An 11,869-nucleotide genomic window follows, 5' to 3' on the forward strand; every position below is an offset into this window, starting at 1 on the left:
TGATTTTTGGGTGATTTGGCTGATTTTTGTGCCGATTTTGGGTGATTTTTGGAGTGATTTGGGCTGATTTTTGAGTGATTTTTGAGTGATTTTTGTGCCGATTTTGGGGCTGATTTGGGGTAATTTGGGGCTGATTTTGGGCCGATTTTTGTGCTGATTTTGGGCTGATTTTTGGCTGATTTTTATGCTGATTTCCCCATTTTTTTCCCCCATTTCCCCTGTTCCAGACTCGTTTGTGATCCGGCTCTTTGGGATTTTGGGGCTGATTTTGGGCCGATTTTTGTGCCGGTTTTTGGGCTGATTTTTGGGTGATTTTGGGGTGATTTTGGGGTGATTTTGTGCTGATTTTTGTGCCGATTTTTGTGCTGATTTTTGGGTGATTTTTGTGCTGATTTTTGGCTGATTTTGTGCTGATTTTTGTGCTCATTTTTGTGCTGATTTTTGGGTGATTTTGGGGTGATTTTGGGGTGATTTTTGTGCTGATTTTTGTGCCGATTTTTGTGCTGATTTTCCCATTTTTTGGTTGATTTTCCCCCATTGCAGACTCGTTTGTGATCCGGCTCTTTGGGGATTTTGGGGCTGATTTTTGTGCTGATTTTTGGCTGATTTTGGTGCTGATTTTTGGGTGATTTGGGGCTGATTTTGGTGCCGATTTTTGTGTGATTTTGGTGCCGATTTTTGGGCTGATTTTTGGGTGATTTGGGGGTGATTTTGGTGCTGATTTTGTGCTGATTTTTGGGTGATTTGAGTCTGATTTTGGGCAGATTTTTGGGTGATTTGAGTCTGATTTTGGGCAGATTTTTGGGTGATTAGAGTCTGATTTTGGGCAGATTATTGTGTGATTTTTGTGCTGATTTTTGGGTGATTTGGGGCTGATTTTGGGGTGATTTTGGTGCCGATTTTTGGCTGATTTTTGGGTGATTTGGGGCTGATTTTTGGGCTGATCTTTCCCATTTTTGGGCTGATTTTGTGCCGATTTTTTGGCTGATTTTGTGCCAAATTTTGTGCCGATTTTTGTGCTGATTTTTGGGTAATTTTTGAGTGATTTTTTTGCTGATTTTTGTGCTGATTTCCCCATTTTTTGTTGATTTCCCCCGCTGCAGACTCGTTTGTGATCTGGCTCTTTGGGGATTTGGGCTGATTTTGGTGCCAATTTTTGTGCTGATTTTTGGGTGATTTGGGCTGATTTTGGTTCCGATTTTTGGGTGATTTGAGTCTGATTTTGGGCAGATTTTTGAGTGATTTGGGCTGATTTTGGTGCTGATATTTGGGTGATTTGTGGCTGATTTTTGTGCCGATTTTTGGGCTGATTTTGGAGGGATTTGGGGTGATTTTGGTGCCGATTTGGGGGTAATTTTTGAGTGATTTTTGTGCTGATTTTTGGGTGATTTTGGGCTGATTTTGGGGTGACTTTGGTGCCGATTTTTGGGTGATTTTTTGCTGATTTTTTTGCTGATTTTTGTGCCGATTTTTGTGCTGATTTTGGGATAATTTTTTGGTTGATTTTCCCCTTTCCCAGACTCGTTTGTGATCCGGCTCTTTGGGGATTTTGGGGCTGATTTTTGGGTGATTTTGTGCTGATTTTTGTGCTGATTTTCCCCATTTTTTCCCATTTCCCCCCATTGCAGACTCGTTTGTGATCCGGCTCTTTGGGGATTTTGGGGCTGATTTGGGGCTGATTTTTGGGTGACTTTGGTGCCGATTTTTGGGTGATTTGGGGCTGATTTTGGGCTATTTTTGGGCTGATTTTGGGCTGATTTTGGGGTGATTTGGGGCTGATTTTTGGGTGATTTTTGGCTGATTTTGTGCCGATTTTTGTGCTGATTTTTGGGTGATTTTTTGCTGATTTTTGTGCTGATTTTTGTGCTGATTTTCCCCATTATTTTCCCCCATTTTCCCCCGTTGCAGACTCGTTTGTGATCCGGCTCTTTGGGGATTTTGGGGCTGATTTTGGGGCTGATTTTTGGGTGATTTTTGTGCCGATTTTTGGGTGATTTGGGGCTGATTTGGGGCTGATTTTTGGGTGATTTTTGAGTGATTTTTTTGCTGATTTTTGTGCTGATTTTGGGGTAATTTTTCCCATTTTTTGGTTGATTTTCCCCGTTGCAGACTCGTTTGTGATCCGGCTCTTTGGGGATTTTGGGGCTGATTTTTGGGCTGATTTTTGGGTGATTTTTGTGCCGATTTTTGTGCAGATTTTTGGGTGACTTGGGGCTGATTTTGGGGTAATCTTTTGCTGATTTTGTGCCGATTTTTGTGCTGATTTCTCTCATTTTTTCCCCACTGCAGACTCGTTTGTGATCCGGCTCTTTGGGGATTTTGGTGCCGATTTTTGGGTGATTTTGGGGCTGATTTTTGGGCTGATCTTTCCCATTTTTGGGCTGATTTGGGGCTGATTTTGGGGCTGATTTTTGGGTGACTTTGGTGCCGATTTTTGGGCTGATTTTTGGGTGATTTGGGGCTGATTTAGGGCTATTTTTGGGCTGATTTTTGTGCTGATTTTGTGCTGATTTTCCCTCATTTTTTCCCCTTTCCCAGACTCGTTTGTGATCCGGCTCTTTGGGGATTTTGGGGCTGATTTTGGTGCCGATTTTTGTGCTGATTTTTGGGTGATTTGGGGCTATTTTTGGGCTGATTTTTGTGCTGATTTTTGTGCTGATTTTCCCATTTTTTGGTTGATTTTCCCCTTTCCCAGACTCGTTTGTGATCCGGCTCTTTGGGGATTTTGTGCCGATTTTTGTGCTGATTTCTCTCATTTTTTCCCCACTGCAGACTCGTTTGTGATCCGGCTCTTTGACCGCAGTGTGGAGCTGGGGCAGTTCCCGGCAGGGACCCCCCTGTACCCCGTGTGCCGCGCCTGGATCGGGCACTGCCCCGCCCCCGCCCCGCCCCCCGAACAGGTCACCCCCCCTGGGTTATACTGGGTTATACTGGGAGGGACTGGGAGGGACTGGGGGCAAAAAACCCGGCGGTTTTAGGGTGAAAAATGGGGATTTTAGGGGCAAAAATGGGAATTTTAGAGGGGAAAGTGGGACTGGTCCATACCGGTCCATACTGGTCCATACTGGTCCATACTGGTTTATACTGGTTTATACTGGTCCATACCGGTTTATACTGGTCCATACTGGTTTATACCGGTCCATACTGGTTTATACCGGTCCATACTGGTTTATCCTGGTCCATACTGGTCCATACTGGTCCATACTGGTCCATACTGGTTTATACTGGTTTATACTGGTTTATACTGGTTTATCCTGGTCCATACTGGTCCGTACTGGTTTATACTGGTCCATACTGGTTTATACTGGTCCATACTGGTTTATACTGGTCCGTACTGGTTTATACTGGTTTGTACTGGTCCATACTGGTCCATACTGGTCCATACCGGTCCATACTGGTTTATCCTGGTCCATACTGGTCCATACCGGTCCATACCGGTCCATACTGGTTTATACTGGTTCATACTGGTCCATACTGGTTTATACTGGTTTATACTGGTTTATACTGGTCCATACTGGTCCATACCGGTCCATACCGGTCCATACTGGTTTATACTGGTTTATACCGGTCCATACTGGTTTATACTGGTCCATACTGGTTTATACCGGTCCATACCGGTCTATACTGGTCCATACTGGTTTATACTGGTTTTTACTGGTTCCCGCTCCCGTTCCAGGCCCCCCCCGGCTCCGAGGCCGTTCTGTCGCTGCCCCCCCCCGGCCCCGCCCTGGCCCCGCGCGTCCCCTCCCCCCTGGGCCCCGACGAGGGAGCGGCGCCGCCCGACCAGGTGGGACCCCCAAAACCCGCTAAAAATATCCCAAAAATCCCCTAAAAATACCAAAAACCAATTTTAAAAAAATCCCAAAAATCACCTCAAAACTCCCAAAAACCTAAAACAAAAATCCCAAATATCCCCTAAAAAATTTTCCAAAAACCTCCAAAAAATTTCTTTAACATATCCCAAAAATCTCCTTTAAAAAATTCCCAAAATATCCCAAAAATCGCCCCCAAAAATTCCCTAAAAAACCCCAAAAAATTCTCCTTAAAATCCCCCAAATTCCCCCTGGCCCCGCCCCCTGGGCTGCTTTGGCCCCGCCCACCGGGTGATGTAATGGTTGTTGGCCCCGCCCCCTGGGCTGCTTTGGCCCCGCCCACCGGGTGATGTAATGGTTGTTGGCCCCGCCCCCAGGTGTTAGACCCCGCCCCCTCGATTACGTCATTGATCTACAAGAACATGGACAGGTGGAAACGTGTCCGGCAGCGGTGAGAGAGGGACTGGGGAAACTGGGATGGACTGGGACAAACTGGGAGGGACTGGGAGGGACTGGGATGGACTGGGGGAACTGGGATGGACTGGGAGAAACTGGGATGGACTGGGAGATACTGGGATAAACTGGGATGGACTGGGAGGGACTGGGGGGAACTGGGATAAACTGGGATAAACTGGGATGGACTGGGAGGGACTGGGATAAACTGGGATGGACTGGGATAAACTGGGATGAACTGGGAGGGACTGGGATAAACTGGGAGGGACTGGGAGGGACTGGGATAAACTGGGAGGGACTGGGATAAACTGGGACAAACTGGGATGGACTGGGGGGAACTGGGAGGGACTGGGAGAAACTGGGATAAACTGGGATGGACTGGGAGGGACTGGGATAAACTGGGAGGGACTGGGAGGGACTGGGACAAACTGGGATAAACTGGGAGGGACTGGGATGGACTGGGAGGGACTGGGAGGGACTGGGATAAACTGGGATAAACTGGGATAGACTGGGATAAACTGGGACAAACTGGGATGGACTGGGATAAACTGGGACGGACTGGGATAAACTGGGACAAACTGGGATAAACTGGAGGGACTGGGATAAACTGGGATGGACTGGGAGGGACTGGGATGGACTGGGGGGGACTGGGAGGGACTGGGATAAACTGGGACAAACTGGGATGGACTGGGGGAACTGGGATAAACTGGGATGGACTGGGGGAACTGGGATGGACTGGGAGGGACTGGGATAAACTGGGGGGGACTGGGGGTGACTGGTTATACTGGTTTATACTGGGATGGGACTGGGAGGGTGTCACTGGTTCATAGTGATCTCTACTGGTCCATACTGGTCTATACTGGTCCATACTGGTTTATACTGGTCGATACCGGTCCATACCAGTCCCTAACTGGTTTGTACTGGTATATAGTGGTTTATACTGCTCCATACTGGTTTATACTGATCCGTACCAGTCCCTAACTGGTCCATACTGGTCCGTACTGGTTTATACTGGTCCATACTGGTTTATACTGGTCTATACTGGTCCATACTGGTCCGTACTGGTCTGTACTGGTCCATACTGGTTTATACTGGTCCATACTGGTCCATACTGGTCCATACCGGTCCCTAACTGGTCCATACTGGTCCATACTGGTCCATACTGGTCCATACTGGTCCATACTGGTCCATACTGGTCCATACCGGTCCCTAACTGGTCCGTACTGGTCCATACTGGTCTATACTGGTCCATACCGGTCCGTACCGGTCCCTAACTGGTCCATACTGGTCCATACTGGTCCGTAGCTGGCGGGAGGCGGCGCAGCGGCAGCAGCAGCGCTACGGGCCCAGCCTGAGGCTGCTGCGAATCATCTACGAGCGACAGTGAGGCCACGCCCACCGGGACACGCCCACCATGGCCACGCCCACCCTGAGATAAACCACGCCCACTCAGACCCCGCCCACATTGGCCACACCCACTTCAACCGCGCCTGTGAGCCCAACCAAGCTGGCCACGCCCACCCTGACATCAACCATGGCCACTCAGACCCCGCCCACATCGACCACACCCATGGCCCCGCCCACTCAGACCCTGCCCACCCCTGGCCCCGCCCCCTCCCCAATAAAAACGCCTCCGCTGCCATATTTGGGTGTGGGCGTGGTCAATGCCTTTATTGGGGAAAAGGGGCGGGGCTCCGATGGGATCGGGGTGACGTCATCGCTGCGGTGGGAGGAAAGAAGGGGAGGGGTTAAAAGCGGTGAAGCCACGCCCCCTTTTGGGATGGCCACGCCCACTTCGGGGGGGCAGTGAGCTGCTCATCCTGGTTTGCCATTGGCTGGGCTTGGCCACGCCCCTGTTTTGCCATTGGTTGCTTTATGCCCCACCCCCAATCAGTGAAGCCACGCCCACAACTTCTCCCATTGGTTGCTGTGAGCCCCGCCCTCATCTCTAAGCTTTCCCATTGGCTGATACAGGCCCCACCCCCTCTCAGCTCTCCGCCATTGGCTGGGTGAAGCCCCGCCCCTTCCCCACTTCTTATTGGTTACTTCTGGCCCCACCCCTTCTCAGGCCTCTCCCATTGGTTGCTCTAAGCCCCTCCCCTATCAGATTGAAGCCCCGCCCCCTCAAGGTTCTCTGATTGGCTCCTTCAGGATCCGCCCCCTTTCTGGTCTCTCCTATTGGCTGATCTAAGCTCCGCCCCCTTTCTGACTTCCCATTGGCCAAATTTTGTGCTGCCCAATCCCATTGGTCACCTTAAGCTCCGCCCCCTCAGAGCTTTCCCATTGGCTGTTTTAAACCTCCTTCTCTACCATTGGCTGCTTTAGGCCACGCCCCCAATTTTGGGCTATCTCATTGGTTGCTTTAAGCCCCACCTCCTCTCACTGATTTCCTATTGGTTCTGTAAAGCCCCGCCCCCAAATCCCCACATGGCCCCGCCCCTCCCTTCCCCATTGGCCAATCCAAGCCACGCCCCCCACTCCAGGCCCTCCCATTGGCTGCTCACGGCCCCATCCCCAATTTTGACCTCTCCCATTGGCTCCTTTAAGCCCCACCCCTTCCAAGCCCCGCCCCCAACTCCCAGCCCTCCCATTGGCCCATTGCGGCCCCGCCCTCACCTTGCTGCGCCGCCATTGGCTGCCGCCGGGGCTCAGGGCTCTCCCATTGGCTGGGTGAAGCTGAGGGCGTCGCCCAGGGCTCCCCATTGGCCGCGGCGCGTCTGGAACAGCCCCACCCACAGGCCCAGGCCCAGCCCCCAGAGCCCCGCCCCCAGCGCCGAGCGCAGCACGTCTGCAAGGGGGGGAAATGGGGGAAAACATGGATCAAAATCGGCCAAAAGTCACCTGAAACTGCCCCAAAATCCGCCTAAAATCAGCCCAAACTCGACCCAAAATCTGACTGAAAATCACCCCAAAATCAGCCCAAAAACCAGAGCAAAGTCAGAGCCAAAAATGACCCAAAACCTGCCCAAAAATCAGCCCAAAATCTGAGCCAAAACTGAGCCAAAATCAGCCAAAATTCACCCAAAACTGAGCCAAAATCGGCCAAAATTCACCCAAAAACTGCCCCAAAATCTGAGCCAAAATCAGCCAAAATTCACCCAAAAACTGCCCAAACTAAACCCAAATTCTGACTGAAAATCACCCCAAAATCACCCAAAACCCACCCAAAAATTACCCAAAGAATCCCCAAAATCAGAGCAAAAATCACCCAAAACTGCCCCAAAATCTGCCCAAAACTGGGCAAAATCAGCCTAAAAACCGCCCAAAATCAGAGCCAAAACTGAGCCAAAATCGGCCAAAATTCACCCAAAAACTGCCCCAAAATCAGCCTAAAATCAACCCCAAAATCACCCAAAATCAGACCCAAAACTGCCCAAATTCAGCCCAAGAATCAGACACAAAATTGACCCAAATATGGCCAAAATCAGCCCAAAATTCACCCAAAATCTGAGCCAAAACTGAGCCAAAATCAGCCAAAATTCACCCAAAATCAGCCCAAAAACTGCCCCAAAGTCAACCCCAAAATCAGCCCAAACTCGACCCAAAATCTGACTGAAAATCACCCCAAAATGACCCAAAATTAGCCCAAAAACCAAAGCAAAATCAGAGCCAAAAATGGCCCAAAATCAGCCAAAATTAACCCAAAATCAGCCCAAAAATCAGCCCAAAATCAGAGCCAAAACTGCCCAAATTCAGCTCAAAAATCAGACACAAAAGTGACCCAAATATGGCCAAAATCAGCCCAAAAATCACCCAAATATCTCCCCAAAATCAGAACCAAAATTGCCCAAAAGTGACCCCAAATCAGCCCAAAATCAGACCCAAAACCCACCCAAAAATTACCCAAAGAATCCCCAAAATCAGAGCCCCCCGTTTTTTCCCCCATTTTTTCCCGTTTTCTCCAATTTTCCCGTTTCCCCCCCAATTCCCCTGTTTTCCGCCCCTTTTTTCCCCCAATTTTTCCTCCCATTTTTTCCCGGTTTTTCTCCCATTTCCCCCCCCGTTTTTTCCCCCCCATTTTTCCCTGTTTTTCCCAATTTCACCATTTCCCCCCCAATTTCCCCGTTTTCCCCCCATTTTTCCCAATTTCCCCAATTCCCCTCTTTTTCCCCCCATTATTCCCATTTTCCCCATTTCCCCCATTCCCCGCTCACAGGTTTTGATCCTGGGCTGTTCCCCGAAGGGCGGCGCCAGGAACGCCGGGCGGAAAAACCAAACCACGTTCACCAACCACAGAAACGGCAGCAGCAGGAACCCCCCTACAACAGAGATACTACAGGGTTACTACAGGGTGTAATCACCAACCACAGGAATGGCAGCAGCAGGAACCCGCCTGGAAATGGGGATACAACAGAGATACTCATGGGTTACTACAGGAAAAACCAAACCACGTTCACCAGCCAGAGAAAGGGCAGCAGCAGGAACCCACCTACAACGGGGATACTCATAGGTTACTATGGGGTTACTATGGGGTTACTACAGGGAAAACCAAACCACGTTCACCAACCAGAGAAACGGCAGCAACAGGAACCCGCCTACAACAGAGATACTACAGGGTTACTACAGGGTTACTACAGGAAAAACCAAACCACGTTCACCAACCACAGGAACGGCAGCAGCAGGAACCCGCCTGGGAAACAACGGGGTTACTACAGGGTTACACAGGGGTTACTCAGGGGTTACACAGGGGTTACACCTGGGATACACCTGGGACAGGCACAGGCACACCTGGACAGGTCACTCAGGGTCACTCATTGGTCACTCATTGGTCACTCATTGGTCACTCCCCCGGGCTCTACTCATTGGTCACTCAGTGGTCAGTGGTCAGTGGTCACTCATGGTCACTCACCCAGGCAGTGTTTCATTCATTGGTCACTCATCGGTCACTCATTGGTCACTCATTGGTCATTTATTGGTCAGTGGTCACTCATGGTCACTCACCCAGGCAGTGTTTCATTCATTGGTCAGTGGTCAGTTGGTCAGTGGTCATTGGTCAGTTGGTCAGTGGTCACTCAGGGTCACTCACCCAGGCAGTGTTTCATTCATTGGTCACTCATTGGTCATTGGTCAGTTGGTCAGTTGGTCATTGGTCAGTGGTCAGTGGTCACTCATGGTCACTCACCCAGGTAGTATTTCATTCATTGGTCACTCATGGTCACTCATTGGTCAGTTGGTCAGTGGTCACTCACCCAGGCAGTGTTTCATTCAGTGGTCACTCAGGGTCACTCATTGGTCAGTTGGTCAGTGGTCACTCAGTGGTCACTCAGGGTCACTCAGTGGTCAGTTGGTCAGTGGTCACTCATGGTCACTCACCCAGGCAGTATTTCATTCATTGGTCAGTTGGTCAGTTGGTCAGTGGTCACTCAGTGGTCACTCATTGGTCAGTTGGTCAGTGGTCACTCAGCGGTCACTCAGGGTCACTCAGGGTCACTCATTGGTCAGTGGTCACTCAGGGTCACTCACCCAGGTAGTATTTCATTCATTGGTCAGTGGTCACTCATTGGTCAGTGGTCACTCAGGGTCACTCAGGGTCACTCACCCAGGTAGTATTTCACTCATTGGTCAGTGGTCACTCATTGGTCAGTTGGTCAGTGGTCACTCACCCAGGTAGTATTTCATTCATTGGTCAGTGGTCACTCATTGGTCACTCATTGGTCAGTGGTCAGTGGTCACTCATTGGTCAGTGGTCACTCACCCAGGTAGTATTTCCGGCACAGCTGCAGCTTCTCCTCATTGGACACGCGCTCCAGGTTCATCTGCACCAGTACAAACCAGTATAAACCAGTACAGACCAGTACGGACCAGTATAAACCAGTATGGACCAGTATGGACCAGTAACACTGCCGACCTCCCAGTCCCTCCCAGTATAAACCAGTATCCCGCAATCTCGTTCCCAGTCCCTCCCAGTCCATCCCAGTCCCTCCCAGTCCCTCCCAGTCCCTCCCAGTTCCATCCCAGTCCATCCCAGTTTGATCCCAGTCCCATCCCAGTCCCTCCCAGTCCATCCCAGTTTATCCCAGTCCCTCCCAGTCCATCCCAGTCCCTCCCAGTCCATCCCAGTTTCCTCCCAGTTCAATCCCAGTCCATCCCAGTCCCTCCCAGTCCATCCCAGTCCATCCCAGTTCAATCCCAGTCCCTCCCAGTCCATCCCAGTCCATCCCAGTCCATCCCAGTTCATTCCCAGTCCCTCCCAGTCCCTCCCAGTCCATCCCAGTCCATCCCAGTCCCTCCCAGTCCATCCCAGTCCATCCCGGTTTCCCCCCGGTTCTCACCGCGGCTCCGGCGCTACCGCTTCCACAGGACGCGGAAATCTCGCGAGACTTCGGCGCAGGGATTGAACTGGGCGAGACTGGGAGGGACTGGGACGAACTGGGAGGGACTGGGACAAACTGGGATGAACTGGGAGGGACTGGGATGAACTGGGAGCGCTCCTGAGAGCGCTGGGACCGAGCTGGGCCTTACTGGGACAAACTGGGATCGAGCTGGGCCTTACTGGGAGCGCCGGGAGGTTTCCGCTCGCCACTTCCGCGTCCAAAGCCCCGCCCACTCCGCCCTAACCAATCAGCGCCTCCAACGCAGCCCCCACCGACCAATCAGCACCGCCCGTTCCCTCCCCGAGCCATCGCCACCGCCTCTACCCTGCCAACCAATCAGCGCTTCCGGCACGCCCCTAGCAACCAATCAAAAGAGGGGAGGGCAGAGATACCGCCTCCATGACGTCATTGCAGAGCGGGCGAGACCAACGCGGAACGGGGGGGGCCTGGGAGGATTTGGGGGAATTTTGGGGAAAATTTGGGAATTTTGAGGGAATTTGGGGGTTCTGGGCCGGGAGTTTGGGAATTTTGGGAATTTTGAGGGTCCAGGGTTGGAATTTTGTGGGAATTTTGTGGGAATTTTGTGGGGATTTTTCGAGAAGGTTTTTGGGATTTTGAAAGGATTTTTCTGATTTTTATTTCATTTTTTTGGGATTTTGGGGGGATTTTTGGGGTGAAGTTTTTGGGGAATTTTTAGGGAATTTTTAAAATTTTTCTGGAAGTTTTTAGGCTTTATTTTTTAATTTTTGAGGATTTTGGGGCGATTTTTGGGTGGGGATTTTTTTAATTTTAGCTTATTTTTTGGAGAATTTTGGGGGAATTTTTGGGATTTTTGGGCGAATTTTTGGGGGGAATTTTGGGTGAAAATTTGGGATTTTTTTGGGATTTTGGGGAGGAATTTTGGGATTCTTTTCGGATTTTTTGGTGGAAATTTTGGGATTTTTTTTGGATTTTGGGGAGGAATTTTGGGGATTTTTGGGGGAAATTTTGGCGGGAATTTTGGGATTTTTTTTGGGATTTAGGGGAGGAATTTTTGGGGGAAATTTTGGGTGAAATTTTGGAATTTTGGGATTTTGGGGGGAAATTTTGGCGGGAATTTGGGGATTTTTTTTGGGATTTTTGGGGAGGAATTATTGGGAAAATTTTGGGGAAAATTTGGCGGGAATTTTGGGATATTTTTTTTTTATTTTGGAGAGAAATTTTGGGATTTTTGGGGGAAATTTTGGCGGAATTTTGGGATTTGTTTTGGGATTTTGGGGAGGAATTTTGGGGAGAAATTTTGGGTGAAAT

The 11,869-nt window shown here is 50.0% G+C and overlaps 2 protein-coding genes across 2 annotated transcripts; one reads left to right on the forward strand and one right to left on the reverse strand.

The window, feature by feature from the left end:
- Nucleotides 1–2,695: 2,695 nt before the first annotated feature.
- On the forward strand, nucleotides 2,696–5,909 carry LIN37 (lin-37 DREAM MuvB core complex component; the record flags this gene model as incomplete). The annotated part of the gene is made up of 4 exons (XM_064701685.1): nucleotides 2,696–2,900; nucleotides 3,677–3,787; nucleotides 4,190–4,263; nucleotides 5,571–5,909. Coding segments are annotated over 4 exons (472 nt in total), but the record flags the coding sequence as incomplete, so codon positions are not given.
- On the reverse strand, nucleotides 5,910–11,007 carry PSENEN (presenilin enhancer, gamma-secretase subunit). The gene is made up of 5 exons (XM_064701684.1): nucleotides 10,538–11,007; nucleotides 9,961–10,021; nucleotides 8,420–8,524; nucleotides 6,882–7,053; nucleotides 5,910–5,985 (listed from the first exon to the last, which is right to left on the reverse strand). The coding sequence occupies exons 2-4, from the start codon at nucleotides 10,019–10,021 to the stop codon at nucleotides 6,914–6,916; spliced, it is 306 nt and encodes a 101-aa protein (XP_064557754.1). The 5' UTR covers nucleotides 10,538–11,007; the 3' UTR covers nucleotides 5,910–5,985; nucleotides 6,882–6,913.
- Between the last annotated feature and the right edge of the window lie 862 nt (nucleotides 11,008–11,869).

The sequence above is a fragment of the Zonotrichia leucophrys genome, unplaced genomic scaffold (assembly GCF_028769735.1).
Source record: "Zonotrichia leucophrys gambelii isolate GWCS_2022_RI unplaced genomic scaffold, RI_Zleu_2.0 Scaffold_1373_11869, whole genome shotgun sequence".
Classification (NCBI taxonomy): Eukaryota; Metazoa; Chordata; class Aves; order Passeriformes; family Passerellidae; genus Zonotrichia; species Zonotrichia leucophrys.

Coding starts and splice junctions, on each gene's coding strand:
- PSENEN (XM_064701684.1), bottom strand. CDS start 10,021: ATGAACCTGGAGCGCGTGTCCAATGAGGAGAAGCTGCAGCTGTGCCGG. Junction 8,525..9,960: donor GTGCCGGAAATACTACCTGG/GTGAGTGACCAC, acceptor TCTCTGTTGTAG/GGGGGTTCCTGCTGCTGCCG. Junction 7,054..8,419: donor ACAGCCCAGGATCAAAACCT/GTGAGCGGGGAA, acceptor CCCCCCTTGCAG/ACGTGCTGCGCTCGGCGCTG.